The 24,266-nt window shown below is 39.5% G+C and overlaps 1 protein-coding gene across 1 annotated transcript; it reads right to left on the reverse strand.

The window, feature by feature from the left end:
- Positions 1 to 37: 37 nt before the first annotated feature.
- On the reverse strand, positions 38 to 24,075 carry Form3 (FH2 domain-containing protein formin 3). The gene is made up of 26 exons (XM_072893338.1): positions 23,919 to 24,075; positions 14,873 to 14,980; positions 14,680 to 14,795; positions 12,753 to 12,912; positions 11,614 to 11,647; positions 8,578 to 8,719; positions 8,109 to 8,288; positions 6,639 to 7,019; positions 6,369 to 6,560; positions 6,206 to 6,267; positions 5,922 to 6,110; positions 5,646 to 5,817; positions 5,457 to 5,564; positions 5,309 to 5,379; positions 5,096 to 5,222; positions 4,756 to 5,008; positions 4,528 to 4,643; positions 4,120 to 4,258; positions 3,744 to 3,878; positions 3,494 to 3,644; positions 3,254 to 3,387; positions 3,028 to 3,162; positions 2,741 to 2,892; positions 2,198 to 2,555; positions 530 to 2,094; positions 38 to 392 (listed from the first exon to the last, which is right to left on the reverse strand). The coding sequence occupies exons 2-26, from the start codon at positions 14,937 to 14,939 to the stop codon at positions 129 to 131; spliced, it is 5,403 nt and encodes a 1,800-aa protein (XP_072749439.1). The 5' UTR covers positions 14,940 to 14,980; positions 23,919 to 24,075; the 3' UTR covers positions 38 to 128.
- Positions 24,076 to 24,266: the final 191 nt, after the last annotated feature.

Raw genomic sequence — 24,266 nt, forward strand, 5'->3', positions numbered from 1 at the left:
TTTGCTGTACTTTTACATAACGTTGCTTGATTTGTTATTTTTCTAATTGTTAATTGAATAGATTTTTTTAAATTCTCTCGGCAACGTTACAGATACGATTCGTTTTTTTGGTCCAAGAGAAAGAGACATCACTTGACCATAGCTTTAATACTCTTCGGAAGGTTGTGTATGGAACCTTTGTTGACGCTAGCAGCCGTAGGCCGCATAAAGCTGTGACTCTTCGATCCAGCTCGCGGTTGGATCAATCTACTTCTCGTACTGGTACCAGTCTTGTCACCAGTCGCTAATCGATTTCGGTCTATGATTGATTGCTGACCAATGCTACTACCGCTGCTGCTGCTGCGCGAGGTGATGGGTCGCCCCTTTGTGACCTTTGGCATGTCAGATGCTATCTGTGAATCGTAAAAATTATATGACAGCGTAATTCCAACGAAATCTTAAAAATTTAATTAAAAATCGGCTATCAAGGTATATGTACTTTTTTAAAAACTCTCAGACAAAATATTGAAGTTTGAACTCTAGTACTAACCTCCGGTGTCTTTCGAAGGTTTCTCGCTGTCGGTCCGATGCTACTACCGCTGCTGCTACTTCTGCTGGCGGGTATCCTGCTGACGCCAACCTGACGAGGACTCGGGCGTCTCTTGTCGACGACGTTCTTCGGCGGCAGCGGACTGCTCGACGGACTGCTCTTTCTTAAATCATTGGTGAGCGCGCGGATGGCCGAGGTGTAGCTACGTAGGTGCGCGTGATTCGCGGCCAGATTGCGTACCGTGTTCACGGACGTCGCGCTATTCAGGGAGCTTCGCGAACTGCGTAGGCTGCTTCTGGAGCCGGAACGTTGCACCTCATTCTTCGACAGAGTTCTCGAATTGCCCGACAATGATTGGGCGACGCTCGAGGTCTTCTTCAAGGACTCGGCCCTTCTTAACGTGGACTCGCGTTTTGCTCCCGCAGCGCGTGTCGGCAAGAAACTCGATTTTTCCGCCACGTTTCTCGCGATCTCCTTCTTGCTGAAGATCTTAGTCGATGCTGGTGACTTTGATAACTTGTCGACAGACAAGGATCTTCGGTTGCCGCGGCCGTCCAAGTCGTCGTCGTCCATTGTCGTCGTGATGCTACGTCGACGTTGTTCACCACTGTAGCTCAGCTCCGCCGGTGAACACCGCGTCGAGTCGTGTGTATCCGTCTCGTAATTGCCCGAAGACGTTTCCTGGCTCAGCGTCTCCGAAACGAGACTCTGCGTCTCCTCGAAGCCTTCGTCGTTCAACTCCTGATCTCGGGTGACCTTACCGGACGACGGCGACGACGAGGTCACGTTTATGTCGGGGATAAATCTGCTGCGGAACATAGAGTTTTGCCGCGTCATCAGCGATCGATCGCCAGGATCGTCCACGGATCGGACGTCCTTCTCGAGAGTTTCTTCGACGTTTCTCAACTCTTCTATACTACGCTTCTCGTCTTCTATGATTCTGGAAGCGTTGTCTCGCTCGTGCAGCGAATTCTCACTTCGGAAGCTCCTACTTGACGTTTCCTGTTCTTGGTTCACCTGACTAGGTGGATTGCTGGTCAAGCGAACCGCCTCCTTCACCTGACTCGGATCGATCATGCTCCGGTGACGCTCGAGACTCGTCACCGCTCGTTCAGTAAGCACCGTGACAGGTTCGCGGGGTCGCGACTCTTGCATCACTGGACTTAACACGGTGTTGGTCACCGCCACTACTGGCGGCGGCGGCTGGCTAATCGGCAATCTCGAGTTCCTGTGGCTCGTCGTCGTCGTTGTCTCCGTCGTTGTCGTCGATAGACGCTGCAGATCCTCCCCGGAGCGCGCGATCTCTGCCAGTGCAGCGTCGATGTCGCATGACGATGACGGGGCGACGACATCGCGTCGCTTTAACTTGTCCTGCCAGATGCGTAGCATGGCGTCTTCGTCCTCCCGCGTACTCTCGTCGGCCAGGGCAAGGGTGCTAGGCCGCTGCACCGTCGGCTTCTCGTCGCAGACCAATTCGGGACTCGACGTGTCCTTATCACCCGTGGGATCCTGGGTCTTTTTGTATCTACGAGTACGTCGCGTCGCCGAGTACCTGTCAAAATTGCCTGGAAAAATTACGAGCGGTTATATAATTGATAGGAGATATTCCGAATATAAAAAATTTATTTTCTTTATTCTCTCTCTCTCTCTCTTGCTTTTCTCGCTTACCGGTACCGAGATCCGTGCCGATGGGTTTCAGGATCGCAGTCTTCATTTCTCGACTTTGGAGAGAGCTGCTACAACGTTCTCTTTTGCATGGCTCCTTCTCCACGGGTTTCACTTCCTTCGGAGGACTAAACAGTCGTCTGGTCGCCGGCGGCGTCTCGATGTTGTCCGAATCAATCTCGATCTTATCACTGATTCGTTCCTCATCCGCGGTTCTTTTACCGAGCTTCGAAAATCGCCGAGTGGCAGGCGCTTGCGATCCGGTATAAGGTTGTCGAAGATAGATCGTCAACTCGTCCTGGGTATCAGTATTCAGAGGATCGCTGAGCTTGTTCTTCTTCCTGTCTTCTTCTCTGATCGCCTGTTAATATATCACGTAATACAATTTAATTCTTTGAAACCTTTACATTGCTAAAAATTCTTCTATCAAAGATTTTGCTTATTGTTGGATGAAAAATAATCTACCATCAATCATTATAATTATTATATTTATATATTTATTATTAAAATCGTATCTCTCTTTCAATGAATTGCATTTACATTCACCTGCAGTGTGCTCGGGACGAGAGCATTCTCCGTATTGTGCCTTGACCTAAATCTACGAGAATAACGCGGATCAGTCTCTTCCATACTATTTGGTACGTTTAAGCTCGACTTTCGCCAAGGAGACTTGTCCTGCGACGAGAACGGTTGAGCTTCTGAAAGAAGCGGAAGTATGCTTTTGATAAACTTGTTGATTGATAAAAATAATAATAAAATTGTAATAGACTTAATTTTCGACAGCATCTAAAACGTGACAACTTTTGACGTAATTAACGAATTAATTAATTCACCTTCAATGGCCTCCATCGTGCGCATTACGTCCGTTTTCTCGACGGACGGTCGCCAATCGTAAACTTCAGAGAATCCTCCTTCGTGCACGGATTGATCTTCCGTCAAAGTGTTCATCACGCCTTTACCTTCGCTTTCTGCAGTAGGAACGTTTGGCGTTTACATCCACAGCGTCTAGTTTCTTATGAACGTTATTTCAATTATTATGGTAAGCAAATTCACACTCACCTGAGTCTTCGAAGGACCGTCGGTTCGCCTGGTCGGTTCGCAATTGCTTCGCTCTTCTCTGAAGCTGCTCGTCCGCGCGATCCTCCTTCTCGTTCTCTGACAACCATGCCTCGATCTTCTGTCGCCAGGCTTTCCTGAGTTCAACACATGATAAATAAATTAAATTCTTATTTTTAAGTCTTTACACATAAAAATAATAGTAAAATAAGGGCTTTTTGGATCACTAGATCTGACACTCACCCGGTCGGCTTCGCTTCCTCCTCCTGCAGGAACGGCTTACTCTCCGCGAGAGGAGACGGCGAGCTCGGTCGTTCTCGATCTCCCGAGAAATCGGCGTTCAAAAGGTCCCCTCTTCGAGACTGTCCGCGAGCTCTTCGCGCCCACGATCGATCTTCGATAAAAATATTTTTTTTAAATAATGAATTTATAAATTATAAATTTTAGTCACGTCAAGTAATTTGATGGCATATCAGCTGATAGTATTAAATACCTAAGCTTCCCCACGATTTTCTCTCTCGCGTATTATCCTGTCCGGATGTTCGCAAGAAATCCATTAGATTTCCGTCGTCATCTTCGCAGGGTATCCTGCTCCTGCGCCGACGAAGCGTGCCGTTAGGCGTGATATCTGTCAAATAGAAGAAAGAGTTTCGTGATATACACATTTCGATTATACCTCGACTGATTACGAAACGTATAATAGAACAGTTAATTATATATAAAAACTTACACACACAGAAAATATGTGATTCGATTTTTATTCCTGAAAACTCGATCAATTACAAATAAAATGCGTCGTATCATTTCACTTACAATTAGTAAGTTATTAACGTTATAGCTGCTTTCATAAAACGCGTGATATGATATACCTGGCGAGTATGTGTCCTCTTTGGTAGATTGCTGATCGGGACCGCCTGAGCACGATCCTAAACGACGTCGGATGCTGGGTGATCCAACGATAGAAACGTCCTCATCCGATGTAACGCCGCCATTTTGCAATCTTCTCATCTGCAAGAATCGTCCAAAATCTTTGATCACAGACTAATTATTTATGAATTTCATAGAGACACTTGATTATAATATTTTTGTGATTATATGTTTGCAGATTGAAACGTCAAAGTCGATTATTTTATATAACTACAATAAGATTTTTATTAAATATATGAAATTAAACTAAAACTGATTTTATATAATTTCTATTTTTGTCTAAGCATTTATTCATATTTAATTTTGCATTATTACCAAGTATGTTACATGTAACAATAAGCAAAGTTTACCTTGGCCTCGCCGCGGCTGTAACTTCTCTGAGGTAAACCGGTGTGGAGATCGAAAAGCCCGTAGTCCATCAAGTTGGACTCGGATTCGGAACCTGGTGTCTCCGCTTGATTGCTCACTGCACATTTAACAAACGCAAATCTCGCAGGTTTAAAAGAAGAAAAGATAACCCGCTGTTGCGAGGAAGATAAAGTAAATTTTTATCAATCTTTAGTGCGAGATACACTTACGCAGTCGTTTTCTCGCCAGCAGCTGTTCCTCGCGTTGCTTGCGACGCGCCAGCACCTGCTCCTCCTGGATGCGCCGCCTCTCGTTCTCCGCGATTGCCTGATTGAACTTCTGGCAAAACTGGTGGAATATCTTAAAGCACTCCTCGATCTTAAACGTGTTGGTGTCCTCGCAAAAGAATTCCGCGAGCGATCGTCTCACTCCCTCGAGTTCCTCCATATCCCTCTTCAACTGCGCCATTTCTTGCTCGGCCATCTGCGAAAGAAAAATTTTATTCGCGTGTATTTTAATAATTTCTTTTTATCTTATGATGTTTATTTAAAGATAGAGTACATTTCTTACCTGAAGAAACTGCGCCATTTGTTCCTGTATATCGCTTTCGGTCGAAGAGAGCTGAATTTGGCCTTTGATCTTTTTAATCTTCGTATCCAAAGTGTTAAATTCGTTCGTAAGTTGTTCAATCGTCGTTCTTGAAAATTATTTATTGTAAGATTAATAGTTTTCACTGAACATATAATATAATCGTTATATGTAATAATAAAATAAATTCCTTACTTTGTCGCTGCTTCTAAGGCAGTCATGTTTTTTGTAAAATTTAGCAGATCCTTCCGTTTTCTCTCGGCTTGCTAAAGTAATGTGAAATCTTAAATAAAATTATATATTGTATTTATACAATCAACAAAAAAAATAATTCATATTTTACCAATGCTACATAGTGTATCAGATTCATCCCCGGCTTGTTCGCACGAATTTCTGTTAGCTTTTGCAACGAGGAAAGCTTTACGCCCGCCGCATTGCCAGCGTAACCACCCTGCAAATATATAGTAATATAATAAAATTAATTGTATCATAGAGATTTTATTCGCTTATATCGCCAAGAATAAATACGTACAGAGTTGAGAAAGTTTCCAGCGACTAAAACCATATATAACACCTCTTGCAGTGGTTTGTTTGTCATGAGGTCCTCGCCAGCGAGTATCATTGAATTGATGCTTGGCTCCAGGTAGCTCATATTCGCGGCGAATTCTTCCTTCAGCAGCATGCATTCAATGCGCAGCTTGTAACTACATGTCAATTATAACATATTTGTAATATATAGGTAAATATATTTATTTATTTATTTATTTGTTTATTTATTAAACGATAGAATTTCAAGCTATATTATTACTTTGGCACTTGAATAAGCTGCAGGAAGAACTTCTCAGCGTTACCCAGCTTCGACTTGTCGCCGTCGAAGCTTTTGAGCATCTCGAGCTCGTCCACTTCCGGCAGTATCTTCAAAAGTCCACGCAATTTTTCCGCGCCAATGTCGTCGTGGCCGCCTTCCTTGATCAGCTGAATTATATCCTCGTTCGAACTAGAACAGAAAATATGAAAAAATAGTAATATCTTTTAATTTATAATAATAATAATAATATATTTTTGTTATCCCTTCTTTCTTATCGTACCTACCTTCGGAATTGCTTGAGGAAGATGTTAACGTTCAAACTCCTTTTCCCATCGAGTAACGCAATCTGAAATTGCAATGAAAGAAATAATTTGCATGACTTTCAATATATTGTATATATATTGCATATATTCAGTATATTGCGATATAAAATAACAGAAGAGCAACCTCCGTCGGTTCTCGACGGCGTCGTTCGACGTCGACGCCGGTACCGCACGAGGACGAGCAGGTCGCCGGTGGCATCAACGGTGGCACTTGTTGACAGAAGAGGCCCTCCATCTCGGCCCAATCTAAGTCCGCCATCGGCGAATTCTGATGCTCGTTCGCCACAAGGGACCAAATGTTTCGTTTGCCGATCACCTATAACAATAAAAAAAGAAAGAAAATATTATTTCTCCACCTTCTTCTTTTCTCTTTTCTCTTTTAAAGTTTAAATACCTTATGATTGGGTATCTTGTTCCAGTTGATGGTCTTCATCTTTGTCCTGGGGATGGGAATCTCCTGCTGCGGCAGCAGCCTAGCGTGGTTGCTGGGCGGCTCGGGGGTGAGCACCCGCGCGACGGGGGACACGTGCAAGGGCGGTGGCATCGGCGGTTCCATCGGTGCGTCGGTGACGTTGACGACGTTGACGAAGAGCGGCGGCGGTGGCGGCGGGGGCAAAACGAAACCGCCAGCGCTCGGTGATGGACCGGGTGCTGCCGGAATCGGGGGTGGTGGCGGCGGCGGTGGTGACTGAGGTCCGCTGTTGGCCGGCAACGACGCTTTCCGTGACGTTCCGCACGTCTGATCGGCGCCGCGGCAGTGACAGCATAGATTCGTCTGTAAGTATCGTCCATTCCGTGATGCTTGAGGCGAAATTTCGCTTCTACTTTCAATTTTATTTTTTTCACGCGCTATTAATTCTAAAAAATTTCTAGATTTAATTATAATATATATTTTATTACTAATAAATATTATTTATAATTTATATTATATACGTATATTATAATGAATTTTTTTATAGCTGCTATACATTTTTCATATCATAAATAGACAGTAAATGAATAGTTTTTTATTTAGAGATTTAAAAGGAGCTTCCGACAAAACTATAGATTAAATGAAAAGGGTGATTCAACTGTTGAAAGCATCAAAGTAAACTTGTTAAATTGAAAGGTTGAGGTCAAAATTAGAAAAAAAATTTCAAAACAGGCTGATATATGTAAAATAGATATATTTTATATTTATACTCTATTTATAGATAAAATATTTTTCGATAGATTATATATGTTTGTGCGAGAACAGGATGCATAACATATCATAGGATATATCTGTTGTGTATAATTAATTATTGTATTCTAATTGAATTGCTATTTGTAGAAGGATTACCGAGAAATTTCGCAAATAAAATTTTACAGCGCGAATCGTATTCTTTGCAAAATCTTTACGGAAGAAACGCATTTACGTGCGCGAGTACACGTAAATGCTTCGTGATTCATCGACACGAGGCGTGGTACGAGTTTCTTCTTTTATGGACTCGCGTCTTTCGGTCAAGTACGGTCAGAAAGTAAAAGTACACGACGAGTATTGTACACATACATATATATTGTATTGTATTAGTTTGCGTTAGCGCGGTTGACATTGATGACGATTCCCGAGATGATCGCGAAATTTAAACGATCTGATGTAATGTAGACTTACATCGAGGATCTCTTCACGATTGTGTAATCGGCGAAAGTCGCGTAACGAATGGAATCGATAAATTTGTCATCGCGACTCTTACATGAACCGCGCAATCGTCCTTGTCTAAATATATTGTCCAGAATCGAGATTAGATAGAGAGGAGAAGAATTACGTAACCAACGCTTTCTTCGGGTTTTCCCGATTTCTATTTCCGCGAAACGGGACATAAATAAAACGCGAGTCACTCACTTGAAGACTGGGCGATCTCAGTAATTTGGTAGCATCCTCGCGACTCTCCAGCAACGTGGCTCGGTGCACCAGGGTCTCGGCGGTATCCCACGCCAGATCACTAGCGGCGTCTTTCGGGTCCAGCCGCAACAGATGCTGCAGGACACTCAGAAAGGGTATCTCCTGCGGAGTGTCTGCAACCTGACAAAGAGTATGCTGCGTTTTGTCAGACGTCTCACTTAACGATGCCAGCAGTCTCGATTAGCGTTTCGAATGGCTTTAGATTGACTGACGTGGGAGTTTATAATTACAAATAATTAACAATTTGATGCGCTCATTTTAACGAAACACATAGGAAGCGTAAAGTAAATTTTGCGCGTATTTTATGCCACTTTCAAGATTTCAAAATAAAAACTCCTCGAAAAAGCATCGAAACATTTCGCAAAGATTTGTTAAAGAAAGTATATTAAGAATGCCGGAAATCGCTCACTTGGCCGAGAATGGCGTAAAAGACGTCCACGTGAGAGGATAGATCGATTCCGGGCGGTCCGTGATTGGCGAGCTCCTCGTCCGTCTCCCGTTGATCTTCGAAGGCGTCCAGCTGCACCCTCACGTCCGGCGCGTGGCTCTTCCTGCAAGAACAATCGCCACCTTCCTGATCCAGGATATTTCAAGCTGACAACACGCTGCCCGCTCTATTTCCAGCGCGCTCGACCGCGGGCTTTCTTTAGAAATTCGATTTCTATTTCGGTAAATTCTCTTCCTCCTTCTCGAGACACGTTTCCATGCGCTTTAATGAGTAGATCACATTCATATTTAATGTTTATAATGAGATTTGAAAATTTGAGGCACGGTTTTTGAGTATTTACTATGAAAAAACGATCGATGAGTTGTTATACGGTGAAAATATCACACAAGCATCAAAGTTGATAGACGGAAAAATCATTGTCACGTCTTAGATGTGATCACAAATCTATAGAGAATTCCTTGACGAGTCGCGAAGCACTCGAATAGTTTCGAACGCGTTCTGTGGACAATTTTGTCACCTCAAAGCGCACGGAAATAGTCGGCGGATTCGTCGAAGCACGCGAGATCTCGGCATCGAGAGATCCTCGGATCTCCAATAAATAGATCGGAATATACGAAACGCCAGACGCGCGTGTCGGATCGCGACAAATTTCAAAATAAAGATTCACTTGCGGCAACTTTTATTTTATTTGTCGTAGACACATGGCAACGAAATAAATTCGCATTAATTCTGTAGAAAAGAATGAAGAGAAATTTTGTGGACCCGGGCAATCACGATGGATGAAACAATGTGGTATGCACGTACGGTAAATTAGTGATTAAAGCTTCCAAAGAACCGAGATGACCGGGAAGACAGACACGCAATTAAGATTCAAACGAAGAGATAGGTCGAGCATCCAGAACAGTCTGGGAGACTTCCAGCGCGTGTCCTACCGAGAGAGAGCGTATACCAAAATACTCGCCACGACGGCCGTCCAATCCTGCCATCGATCTTCGCCACGAGCAAAACAGAAGCGGATAAAGAAGAACACGACTGCGAACGTCGAGAGCACGGCCGTGACTCACGGAAAGCAATGCCGTTGTTAGAAAAATAAAAAGAAGACGGAAGGAATTCTCAGAGACACGTCTCTTCTTAAAATACTTGAAATTTTCACGCTTGCAGTAAAATGGATCTCTAAATACGTATACGGAAAATAAAAGAAATATTTTACATTCCGACAGAGAGTATCCAAACATGAAAATTAATACCGAGCGAAGTTTTTTTTTTTCTTTTTTATTTTTTTCTCAAATGCTAGTAGGAATCTCAATTTCACGAAGAAAAACAATGAACGAAGAATTGCGATTCGTCAACGACGCGTCGAGAATAATTAACATATTTTACGACACTGTCTGGTGCAATCGCGAGAAATATTTTGCGATACGTTGATAGATCGAGGGAACAATGACATTTTTCTTTTCTTCGTCTTTCTTACCGCTGATGGTCGTTAAACGCATCGATGCAGAGATGAAAAAGAGAGAGATGATAACGTATACGAACGCGACGATAAACAGCGTTCGATCACGCGGATCGTTGAGACGGATGCAGAGGATGCAACGCGGAGGATGCAACGCCGGCCGGTACGTCGCGACGGCAGATGCATTTCTGGCGACGCCATGCGTCGCTGCATCTCGCTGGAGCTACGACGCGGTCGCAGGTGCATCGGGGTGTCGGTGAGGAGTTAATTCGGGCCTCTCTCGATCCCCACCCCTCTCCCTCTCGTGGCCCTTTTTTTATTTCTTTCCCTTTCTCGCTTTGTCGATCTCTTCCTATTTCATTCAAATACTTATATTTATTATTATATATTTTATCAATTAAATTATTTATTATAATTAAAATTATTTCCCTCCTACTATTTTCTATTTATTTTTATGTTTTTTTTTTCTCTCAGTTCGCTGAAATTATGCAGAGAGAGCGAGAGAGATAGAAAGAGATGAAGTGCCCGGATATATTTGATTCTATTTCTCGCTCATTGGCGTCGCCGATGAAAGCATCATTTCTCCGATGTTGCGTCTTTCTACATGCACTGAATTAATTCGGCGAAAATATTTTCCTTTGATATTTCGTTCTCTTAGAATATGGTTGTCACAATTCGACAAAAATAATTTTTTTAAGAAAGAGACCACCGATCGATTATCGTACAGAGATATATTACCGACTATCTTTTTTTTTTGATAGATTTGATTTTATTCTTCGCATTGCGACGTAATGATCGATATCGCATGATTGCCTTGTATGCCCGAATGTGTACTTTTAGCATAATAGTAGCGACTGTTTGCTCAACAATATGTGTACTGATAAGCGGATAAAGTACACGATACAACCGCGAAATATTATCGCTTCTGATCAAGAATGTTGCTTAAAAAAAGATTTAATCTGAAATAACCATTATATTATTTCATCTATACAAAAGAAAAAATCAGAGAACAAAATTACTTATGTATAATGTAAGATATCTCAAAACCACTGTGAATATTTTTTTAAGAAAAAATTTTTCCTTAGTAAATTGAGCACAAAATATATTCTTAACATCCAATAGTTTTGACACTCTGTATAAGATAATACAGATAATGTTTTAACCTCGTGCGCAAATGTAAACCTATAAATTTTAGTTCAAGGAATAATGATATGTGACAATAAATTAAATTATTCGCGATTTGTTTTTATTTATTAGAACATATTATTCGGATTATTGCATGCAAAACATGTATCGATATTCAGACTCGGTACTGTCACAACGGGATCCTCCCTCGTTAGTGAACCATGAATCCTTAGTGTAATTATCTCTAATTACACGGAGTGCGCGCAACATATTAAGCGACGTGCGAAGGAGATGGTGTGGGTACAATAAAGCGTCTCCTTTCGTTCACACATTCATTATTATTTATTATTCCACAACGTTAAAGTGTTAATTAATTAGTAAATATCGCGAATCCGGATAGTCGTCGTAGTGTTACTCACCGCAGCTCGTTCAAGATCGGCAAGAGCTTGAGGCCTGAAATGAAAATTTGCGCGTTGAGATCATCTGTAACGATGTAAAAAAAGTAGATTCCAAATATTTATTTCCTATAAATTCATCTTAAATGTAAAAAAAATATTAAAAAGAAAAAGGAACAAGAGACTAACAGGGTAAATTATGGTATGATGGCCATACGGAAAAGATGGCCATAGGCTGTAATTTTTTCAATAATCGCTACATATAGTGCACTTTTTTAGTCACTATCAAAGATAATCGATATTTACAGTAGTTTATGTGCATACATTATTCGAAATAACGAAATCGTGAATCTTACATCATATTTTTACTTTTGACTACCTGCAAAGTTTTTCATTTGTCCACTAAAAACTGTTATAACATCGAATAAATTACAGTTAAGCTATCGTAATTGACGTTAGACATATTATAAAGATATGTAAATTGTTATATGACCTATAATTTTTATTTTCGTTTTCACTATTTTTTTATAAATATTATGGCCATTTTTTCTTTAAAAGTTGAGTAAGATGGCCAATGCCCGGTAAAAAATTTGTTATGTATAATCATATATGATATATGACCATATAAAATTATATAGAAATATATAAAGTTTTATATAAGTTATGTATAATTATATATAATAATATGACTTATTGTATAATTATATATAATTTTATATTAATGTTGGCTAGATGTCAGTCAACGATAATACAAAAGTATACATACTATACATAACTATACATAACTTATACAGAATTTTATATATTTCTATATACTTTTATATTGTTATATATAATTATATATGAGAAATTTTTTACCGGGTGCTTATGTACCATTTTAATAATATAAAATTTCTATTAAATATTTTCCTTTTAATTTCGATAATATTACGTAATTTAAGCTTCAGTGAAGATAATATGCCAAACACTATTAAAAAATAAAAGTACGTATTTTGTATTTTAAAAACCTATGACCATCTTACCCGAGTTTACCCTAAATTCTGTATCGCACTGTTTCATTCATCTATGTGGGACGAATTTTTGAAAAGATGCGCGATTATCGAGCAGAATTGAAAGCAAGCTACGCGTGGGCCCATCGAGAAGACTCGATCTCTTTCACTCACCGATAAACTCGTTGCGAATACGTATGCGATCCTTGAGCACCGGCGTCGAGATGACCAAACAATTTATGAACGCCAGCAGTGCCGTCTGGTAATCCTCCGCTGTCGCTTTCTGTAGCTCGTCGACCACGACTCGCAATCGATAACGCTCGCCCTTCCGTTCCTATACCCATCCGAATAAATCTTAATACAAGATCGTCCGTTATCGTCGCTCGTCTATTCCGAGAAACATCATCTCGGGATATTCAACCGCGAGAACAAAGACATTGGTCAACGTTCTCGCGATATAAATCTCTTCTTTCTTCATCAATCTTTGCAAAAGGCTTACTTGAGCGATGTAACTAGACCGCTTATCAAAATCGAAAAATGTCTCGAATAAAATCCATTTGCATTGATCCAAAATGATTTATTCGGCTCTGTGAATTTCGAACCCTCTTTTTTTCAACACTATAAACGCGATACGACGGAAGAGGAACGACCGATAATCTGTCGGCCGCGTTCGTTTCTTGAATGCAAATTGCACGACGATAAAAATAAATTTCGCAACGCGGCGAGGTAGTCGTTGGTGATGGTAACACAATGGGAACACATTACGGCAACTCACTCTTATGCTTGTGTGCACAGAGTTAATATTACATCGTTCTTTCTTTTGTTCATTGAAGGGGAAGACCTTGAACCGCGTGACTTTTACCTAAGCGCAGCGCTCCTCGGGCTATTTTACAACGAGCAGGTACAATGTGCCGTACTTCGATAGTGTATAATTTGTCGCGAGAGTATTCAGAGGATGATCGTTTCCAACGAGAATGTCTTCATCGTTCGGCCAAACGGCCGACAAACCGTATACTCTTGAATGGAATCAGTATATTATCACTGAAAAGCAGTGAATAATCACTAATGGTCTTACTTATAGAGTATGGCACTGAAAGAATCAATCATTTTTTTGTGAGTTTATCTTGAGAATAAAAAGTGTAATAATATGTATGTAATTCTCTGAGTTTTTAAAAATTACTATGGTATGTAGCAACTGTGGATCATTAGGAACATTCCAAGTTAAAATGCTATGTAAAATTGTAAAAATTACGTCAATTACGTCAATTTCTTCAAAACAGTTTTACGTAGCATTTTAACTTGGAATGATCCTAATGGTCTACAGTTACTACATAGTAATTTTTAATATAAAATTTTCTCCGTGTAGTTATATATATCTTTTCCCGACATGTTTGTGTAGAGGCTTCAAAAAAATATTTAAAATACATAAAAGCTTCAAAAGACTTCATAGAAATGTCAACATAAAATAAATGATAAAAGAAAAGCTTTAAATTTATTATTTTCTTGCAAATATGAATAATCTGCTGTCATAATCAGTAGCACGTAAGGCAGAAGACAAAATGTTTTTACTACAGATAATTGAGATGTTCATTGATTTATCATTGAAAAAAATATTTTGCTAATGTAGATAGATTTCTAGATGTCTCAATTAAAATTTATTGCCACTTTTTGTATCTGTTAGAATATTGTTTGTCACGTATAGAATTTATAGCAGTAATATTCTAGCAATATCTCTAGAAAATTTAGATCCCATTGCCAAATATTAATCACAAATATAATTGTCCTTAACAAGATAGACACCACAGAAAAATTTTTTATCTAAATTACACTAATAGTACAGATATAAATTCCGTCTCTGTCATTTAAATTAATTAACTACAAAATGTATGCGGTATTACAGTATTTGCTAATAATTTATCTGTTTCAGTTAATTTTTTACATCTAGAAAATTTTTGTTGAACTTACAAGATCATTTTTTTGAGTGATAATGTCATAACGCTTTGATCAGCGAAATTTTCACTGATTCAGTTTAAAACGATACGCAAGGGAGCAAAAATTGTGCATCTCCACGAATGCAATCCATTTCGAGGATTATAGTCACCTGATATTTGTGAAGGGCATCGATGGCTCTTTGTCTGCCATCCTGACTGTAGACGCACAGCGCGGACAGTAGCTCTACGACTTGTTTCTTCACGGACGGACATGCCGTTTCCAACGCTGCAATCCGAGACGGTTAAATACGCAATGTAATAATCCCGCGGGGTAGATCGCGGGAAATGTTGCTAATGATTTACCTGAGGCGAGCTTGACGCAATAATCAGGATTATCCACGATGTAGTCGAGTCCGACGTGGGAATCCATGACGCTGGCTGTTGCATCTGCGGATGCTGCGCTTCCAGTTTCTGCAACAGCAGTAAAAAAAATCAGTCTGTTCTTAAGTAGAATTAATTTATCGAACATTCGAACGAAATTATCGATTGACGTTATTAACGCGGCAGAGATAAATTATGAAATAATCGTAAAATGTAAAAACGTATCGATCGACGTATTAATCTTTCAGACAAATGCACACGTGTGTCTGATTTATAACACGTGTTTGCTAGCGCTTGTGTTTTTGTGCAATAAACGCTAATTGTATTCCGGTATTCGAGTATCTGCGAAAGGATACGTTGTGTGTTATCGCATAATTCTTCTTAATATCCCATTAAAACGAGACGCCACCGTTGCTGGAAATAGATATTGCTGCATGACAAACACATGACGCCCAGTTAAAGAGAGAGAGAGAGAGAGAGAGAGAGAGGGAGAGAGAGAGAGAGAATTTCGCAATAAACTTTTCTTACCACAATTAATACGTTGATGTAGAGACGTCCATAAAACGCACTTTCTAGATACGTTAAGTTAAGCTATCGCCTTTTAGTTTCGAAAATCCTTTTAGTTTTAATTTAACGTTATCATAAAAATAGAGAATTCTGATGGAATAATCTCATTTTTATTCAGCAGCTTATATAATTAATTTAAATTCTTAAGAAACATTTTGGAAGAAATTTCGATATTTTATATGCTAAACAGTTTTCTAATCAGATTTTTTTATTGCTCTCTTCTTCTCGTTTTCTATTTTTACTATTTTGAAGCAATTAACAAACATTCGATAATTATTCGATTAATGACAGTTGAGTCCGCGCCGATAGATCGTGGGAACGAAACATAAAACCCGAATGGTAAAACATTTCATCAACGAAGACGACTAGTCGCGATTCGAAAAACACACTCGCGTGTTTGCCTTTCAGTCGGACTCTGACTCAATCGAGCAAAAAGTGAATTTCCTAAGCGGCGAGGACTGTGATCGCTTTGTGTTAAAGCGTGAAAACGCTTCATTTACGGCGCAAAGATTAATGATTCTCAGGACTGGATCATAGCACGCACACAGATCGTTCTCGTCATAAAACGGCAAATTCGCAATAACAAATGGAGTGGATCGAGGTCTGAAGAGTGAGGTCTAGGTTGAAGAGCGTGTGTCTCCATAGCGTGCGTGCCCGGACATACATATCAAAGCTGAGCTATCGTCTGTATGATTTCATCATCGAGAAAAAAAAACAGATCAGAGGTTGAAAGAGAAGGAAAAGCGATGGAAATGAAATGTCCTATGCATAATAAAATTTTAGTATATTGCAATATTGACGTTTATTGAAAATTTTATATAAAAAATTATATATATATATATATATAATATATTATATAATATATAATATATTAGAATAAAAATTAAATATATAATTATTAACAATTACATTTAAAAAAATAGTCTTGCAATTACAGCAAAAATGTTCTGAGTGCGAAAAATTAACCGAGATAGATAAATGATTAGCGAATACTGTAATACCGCATACGTTTTGTAGTTAATTAATTTAAATGACAGAGACGGAATTTATATCTATACTATTAGTGTAATTTAGATAAAAAATTTTTCAGTGGTGCCTATCTTGTTAAGGACAATTATATTTGTGATTAATATTTGGCATATAATAGGATCTAAATTTTCTAGAGGTATTGTTAGAATATTGCTGCTATAAATTCTACATGTGACAAACAATATTCTAGTAAATACAAAAAAATAGCAATAAATTTTAATTGTGACATCTAGAAATCTATCTACATTAGCAAAATATTTTTTGAGTGTCTAAATAATAACGAAATTAATAACGAAACGAAGTGAATAAGTTCCTTGAAAAATAATTTCTCGAGGAAAAGAGAGTGTGTTTATTAAGTTCTCGCATTTGAAAAAGAATTTCAGATATTACACGCTAGTCACTGTTCACGATATGAACGTTCCGCGTCCCACCGGATATAGGCAGTTAACGGAAAGGAGCGAGAAAGTCATTGTGACACAGCGATAGAGAGAGACAGGCGGAGTGAGAGTGCGTAGGAAAATGGAGAAGGAGCGACAGGCCGGGTAGTTTAGATAGTAGCGAGATAGGTAGCGACGGGATCAAGATGAATGTGCACACATATACACACACGGTGTGTATACTCGTTACATCGATCGTGATCGATACCTTTAAGGTATGTACAGGACATTTCAAAAGAACTGGACAGACCTCCTAACAATGGATTCATTTTAGGCGTTCTAAATTTATTTTTTTAAAATAAAAATATTTAAAATTTTTGTTCCCTTAATAAAAAAGGTTTACAATTTTTTTCGCTCAATAAAAAGAAAGTTCGCGCGATTCTCTCGTTCGATTCCATCGCTAGGCGGTGTTCGCGCGCAAGAGAGGAAGAGCTGCAGGGAAGGAAATATAAGGGGAAAGACCATAGGATTGCGTCATCGTGCGCGTGCACATACCTCGCTCTAGTCACGCTTAAAAATAGATCGGTCGGATATTAAGGACCACAAGAAGAGACACACCGTGCGATATGCCGGCCGGTCAAAAGCAGACGGCACCGGCTGCAAATCCGAATATAACGCGGCATAGAGATGCAGGTAGAGATGCATCGCGATGATTCACGCACTCTTGAGTGAACGCTATAAGAATTAAACGCGTTAATACACGCGCAGGAGAGCTTCCTCTGCTGCGAGAGAGATATCCGTTTCTTCTCCTCGACGACGACCTCGAGAGATGCTCGCTCAAGCGCGCGCGCGCGTTCATGTCCGCTGCCCATCTTAGGAAGGCCGCGGACGGTCTTAAAGGTGCAAAGAAAAAAAGAAAAAAGGCCGGAGGAGCGGTCTAGTTTCTTTTCTTGTCTGACGCATCTTTGATATTATCAGAAGAGACTCGCGTGATCTCGCTAATTGAATTGTGCGCGCGCGAGCGAGCTAAAATTGAATTCTGCGAGAGATATTTCCCCCGGGGAAGTGTAAATATGCATCCCCCGACAATTGTGCTATGGATGAACAATCTTGTGGCACAAGGTGTTTCTTTCTTTTCTTTTTTTTTTTTTTTTTTTTTTTTTATAACAGCGGATATTAGATTGAAACATTAGATTGAAAGATTAAAAGCCTGAAGCGGTTGTCTATGATACTGTCAGATTCAAATGTCAATTATTTAATGGACAAATTAACGTTTCTATTCTGATTTGGAAAAAACCCTTATCAGATTCATCTGCTTTTATTGAATCGTTTATCTAGAGATTACCTTAACAGTAAATAGAATGAAACTAGTACGATCTTCGCGGATGAAGCTAGAAAATTATAATTACGTAGTTGTATGAATAAAGCGCGCATCGCGCCAATTATGGACATCGGCGACGAAACGGATGCGGGAGACGCTTTTCTCAAAATGTTCGCGTTTCTTGCGCAAAAAGACATTTTTTTTTTTTTTTTTTTTTTTTTTTTTTTTTAAGTAAAGAAAAAGAGAGACGAGCCGCGGCCGGTGCGCGGATGTACATGCGAAAATTGCATTCGGCAGGTTAGCGGCCAGCCGCAGTGATCGCTGCTAATTGTAAACAGGCGTAGGCAGGCGCGATCGCGCGCATACACACGCGTGCACACACGGCCACCGTGCGTGTAAAGTAAAATGGCACTCACGGCGGTCGCGCGGGATACCATATCGGGTACCTTGTTGACCTCGCCTCTCCTCTCTCTTCCTCTCGTTTACCTGGCCCCCCGCCCCTGATCGTTCCGTCCTCCTGAGTTCGCACACAGACGCAGCTCAGATCGCCCTCCTCCCTTCCCACGTCTTTCACTTTGCGACAAAAGAGGTTTCGGCTGTCGCCAATGTCGTTCCTCGGCTTCGTCACGCCGAGAGAAGCCGCGATCTTCGATTAATTTCGCGATCCCGAGGAAAACAACGAGTTGCGTATTCCTCGGTAGGAATTGGAACGGATTTCACGAATTACGTTCAAGGAGGAGAAGATTACTCATGTGAGGCAGGGACAGGAAATTGTTGAGGAAATTTTATATGCGGTTGGTTTTTTTTTTTTTTTTTCTAAAAAAAAAAGTCTAGTAAAAAAGGTAACTTTTTTACATTATCTGAGATTCAGGATAGAATAGAAATATTAATAAAAAGGATGATTAACATTCTGAACGCGATGGACAGGACAGATTGGCAGCAGTACCATATAGAGCATTTATATGAGCGTTCTCCATCAGTAAGCCTCAGCTGCGTACATTTGTGTTTCATACCACGCGTTTAACGCCGAATACTGTGTGAATTCGAATTTTATTCCTCTTACGCAAGTTGCGTACAATGCGATATCTCGAGTGGAGAATCAAATGGGCGCCGCTTAAATGTTAAACGTGAGATATGAGTAGAGTATTTCCGCATTTCTCGATTAACTGCGATAAATATCCTTCTATATGGATTTCGGGTACCTTGAAAGAATATTTTTGACAGTTCGTACAAAAAAGCATCATGAGAGATACAGAACCGGTTCATAGAACATAAATCATTCGAAATTATCGAGAATTCGAGAGTTGCGAGTGGGCGTTCTCCAGAAAGAATTATCTAAGTAAAAGATAAAAGATTAAGCCTACGTCTCGAAAAGAGCAAGCATAAATCAAAAGAAGGAAAAAAAGAGATACTTCAGCTTTACATATTCTTTGATGTTTGCCGATTTTTAGTCAATTCGTTGAAAAAGAAAGACCCGTTGAAGATTCTGATGAAAAGATTAAGAGTCACGAATTATCGATGATTACGAAAATATCGTGGATATAATATTCGGAAAACAATTTTGCATAAAAAAAAAATCACTTTAATTACGACGAAACCAATGAGGGACGTATAACAATAATCGAGCGACCGGTACAATTTATCTTTGACGTTTATCGTATTTCTGTATGTAAAACATAATAAAATGAAATTGACCAAGAACGCGGAACACATTTGCAATGTGTTTCAAACCATTGAGAACCAGCTGCATTCGTCGACAAATCGTAAATCGCTTTGTTCGCCTGTTCACGCAGAACGATATTTTCGCTGTTAACCATTAGTGGAAAAGGCAAAGTGCGAAGTGGTTAATGGATGACCATGTACGGACGCAGACGGCCGTGGATTTTCTGTTCTGCTTCCCTTTTTTTTCGTTTCGTTGCAATCCCCCTCCCTCCTCTGTTCCGCGTGATATGCGTTTCAGAGATTACGATCGTTTTTGAGCTTAGAAGGATCTTTATTTTTAATTCGAGCCCGCGAGGCAACGGTACGTCGACGATTAAAAAAGAAGAAATCAGGCGAAGGTAGGCATCGAACGTCTCCTTATAGGGCACTAACCGAAGTCGGTGGAAGGCCTTTTAGATCCTAACCTGGGCCACTCGAAACTCTTACGGGGTGGCCTTAACCTCGCGATGAATTTGGGAAAGTCGAAGGTTTACTTGTTCGTGCTAGTTTCAACGATTCGTAATAACAGCATGCGCGAAAAATAATGAATCAAATTTCCGATTTTTTTAATAATCTGTTTCTTATTTTATATTTTACATTTAATGCAAACGATAAAATAATATCGCATTTTAGCGATAAATATTTATTATTATACGATGCTAAAAATAAAGAGAAATCATAAAAATTATTAGGAAAATATATTAAAAATTTTTAAATATGATTCTTTCTTTGCTCTTATATATGAAACAATATTTTATATTATTTTTTTCATTTTGTGTAAATAATAATGCAAAAGAAAACTTTATCAAAATATCAAATTGCGTAAACATTTATTGGATCAATGATATCTTTGGCATGAAATTTTGTTATTTCGAGCTTGATGAGATATACGATTTACGCGATCGCGGTAATGATTGACGTAGTGCAGTCGAGAACAGCTGATGCACTGGCTGTGCAACAGGTGGTTCTACGTGCTGGCCAACACGTGGTTTCACGTGCTGTGCAACAGACAGTCCCACGTGGTCGGAGCTCGACAATGGCGCGCAAAAAATCCCCCTCGTCCAGGATGAACCGATGATGATTTACAGGAGGACGTAAATGTCCCCGCAAGCGCGGGAATAATAATCGGCGGCGGACGTTTATTCGAAACTAGCGGCGTTCTCGGTCTCGTTGAAAGTACCGTCACGTTTCTCACCGCGTGAAAGCACGGCGACGATGGCATAACGCGATCGTCCTTGCCCGGAGCAAAATGAAATGCGCGCGCGGACGTGCTAGATCTCGTTATATATTTTTTTTTCGTCGCGCGCGCTCTCGCGCACACACGTGGCACAACGCGGAGAAACCGGGCCGTGCAAACGCATTAAGTCCAGAGATTTGCATTGACGATCGTCCCGTCTGATGTTTACGTCCTTCGGACGCGTAGCCGAGTCTGCATATTGAGCGATTTCGGTGACTGAACCACGTTCCGATCTTATCCTAAGATCAAAAGCTGAGCAAACGTGTATAAAACAAAATCACTCCCGACTTTACAAAAGTGATAATAAAATCATTTCGCAAAATTCAGAAATCGATTCCACGATTGATAGTTGCATATTCGAAAGTAACTTTGTTTGGATGATCTTTTGTTTTTTAACTTTTTAGAGTACAATTTAAATTTACGATGATTATGAATTTATAATTGACATATAAGGGAAAGCAGAAGCGGTACAAATCGAAGGTTCTTTCATTAATGGCGGTAAAATCACGCAAGAAAAAAATCATCCCCATAATTGTATGTTATTAGGCGTTGATGCTGAGCGAGTAATCGACACGAAAACGGACATGCAAACGGGCCGCAATCGACACGCAAGGAAAAATTATAGATTGTTCGTTCTCTCTCGTCTGGTCCGTATTATTAACGTCATTTAGTGGTAAATGCGATTATGCTCAGTGCTAATAGTAGAGAAATTCAGTTTGGATCATATTTTTGTAAAATCCTTAATATCAGATAAATATCAAGATAAGAGTAAAGTTCCGATTCAAATCTTATGTTCGCTGGGGGCGGTGAATCGCGAATACAAATTTCAAAGAGAAACTTGACCGATCGTTCTCGTTACATCGTGAAAATATAATATCATTTTATTTACTGCGCAATTTTTAACTCTTTTGGCTCTCATCCTTCGCTCTTTCATGATTTTTAATTATCAGAAACGAAAATTAATCTATGAAATGTTCTAGTTAAAAAAAAAATCAGTTTTTCGCAAATAAAATCGATTATATCAATGTCACTCAATGTTGACTGTTGACCTTTCATTTTTTACATGTACTTTGAAAAGATGTCTGTAAAACGTCAAATCTTGTTAACGAAACACACGTTTTATTGCATTTATCTGGTTTTCTGTTGCTCGGAGGCAACACGATTCGAGGATTAAGCTTTGACTTTTCCTTCTCTACTTCTATTACATATATATATAATATAATATGTAGAGATGCGGATAGGCAATTATATTATTAAGAGTTAATTCTCTCACAATCAGATCGTCGATAGGGCGTAACATTAAGCTGCCAGCGTTTTTCCGTCACGTTTATATTCCGCTCGCATGTTCCGATTCGACGAACTAAAACCGAAATGATATTAAACTGATATTTTCAACGATATTCTTGATTCCTCTAGGCCTCGCGACCGAGAGCATGATTATCGCGCGCTCGCTCTGTTTCTAAATGCCACATTTGTTTACCGAGTAACAGGGCTGGCTTTAGCAAACGCGGTTTCTAGAATTGACATATGTGTGAGTGTATGTGACTTGAGATATCTGGAAAATATATTACTTAATATTAAAAATGTAAAATAATATATTACTTGTCGATATGTTATCTAATAATATTTTATTGTGAAATAAAATTTAATATTTAAATATTTAAATATAAAAATAATATTTAAAAATGTAACGTTATTGGAATTCTTAATAATAAAAGTAAAATAATATAATAATATAATCTATATATATTAATCATATTATAATATAACGAGCAATCTAATATATTGATAAAACAAGTGCCAATAATGATATCAAGTATGTTATTTTGTTTAAAATATAAAGTAATATATATTATTTTGATATATTTCAAACAGAATAATCCAAATGATAATGAAAAAACGATGAATTAGAAATGCAGTGTGATGTGAAAATTATTTTAGCACGGTTTCTTGCAAATTTAAATAGATATTAGCAATGTTTTATTACGTATTATATATTTAAAGTCAACGAATAGTTATAATTTGCGCAACGCAAGTTATTAAATAGAAATCGGATGAATTGATCCAAATCGCGGTCCTATCTGCAAATCAAACGGCATGCCAAGCCCTGTACCAGCGGCACTAATCGCTTATCGCTTAGGGAGACCGCACCTGTGACGCAAATATTTCACGATACCTCTCCCAATAACTGTCCTCGCGCGAGAAAAACATAAAGATCTCGAACGTGAACACGGGAGAGACATCACCTGTGCGGGTAAAAGGCATTGAAGTCTCTACGTGGACCGAGAATCGCATAGATTTCTATTTTTACTCATCCTACACAAATATCATATTGATATTTATTATCATATCTCGCATATATAAAGACATTGCGTGTAGTATAATCATAGGCTAAGAATGCAATAACAATATTCAACTTTAAATTAATATGCAAAGTTACGAGTTAATTACATTCTTCGATCAAACACGATCGAACATAATAATTTCAAACTAATATATTTTTTATATATATAATTTTTTTAGGGGGAGACCACAGATGTTGGCGCGAGATATTGCATTTATATAAGACATATTATAGAAAATATACGTCGCGATATAAATAAATAACTAATCTACGTCGTTTTTAAACAGTTAGCAATTAAAATGATTGCTTTTCATTTTTGTTCGGATGCGGAAAATTTTCCAGTTTCTAAAATTGTTTCAAAACCTCGAAATAAAGTTCGCGAATAGTAAATGAAAAAACGGTCTTGCTTCATCGAAAGACGAGCGTAAACACGAAGTCGGAGTCGTTCTCACCTGCGTCGTCTTCTCATCGGACCAGCGCGACGACTCCCGGATCGATGGCGCGCCGATAGCTCATCCTGACATCCCGAGCGATCGGAGCGGAGCGGAGCGGCACGCGCGCACGCACTTTTTTCACCGACCAGCGATTCGCGGAAACTGCGTTTCAGGTGCCCGCGACGACGCGATCGCACGCGCGATTCGTCTCGCGCGCGTGCGCGATAGATCCCCCTCCGTGCCCGTTTAATCGACCCCCGACTTCGATCGCTGCCCCCCTCCCCACGCGTGATCGAGTCTTTCCTTTTCGCTCCTACAGAGCCTCTTACCCGTCTTCGTGACCATCATCGGTGCTCTTACGATTTC

The sequence above is a fragment of the Anoplolepis gracilipes genome, chromosome 5 (assembly GCF_047496725.1).
Source record: "Anoplolepis gracilipes chromosome 5, ASM4749672v1, whole genome shotgun sequence".
Classification (NCBI taxonomy): domain Eukaryota; kingdom Metazoa; phylum Arthropoda; class Insecta; order Hymenoptera; family Formicidae; genus Anoplolepis; species Anoplolepis gracilipes.

Bases quoted from the DNA above. Each gene is read 5' to 3' on its own strand.
- Form3 (XM_072893338.1), bottom strand. From the start codon at position 14,939: ATGGATTCCCACGTCGGACTCGACTACATCGTGGATAATCCTGATTAT. The intron at 5,380-5,456 runs GTAAAATATGAA...ACATTACTTTAG, and splicing joins TGATACACTATGTAGCATTG to CAAGCCGAGAGAAAACGGAA. The intron at 5,009-5,095 runs GTAAGAAATGTA...TTTCTTTCGCAG, and splicing joins AAATGGCGCAGTTTCTTCAG to ATGGCCGAGCAAGAAATGGC.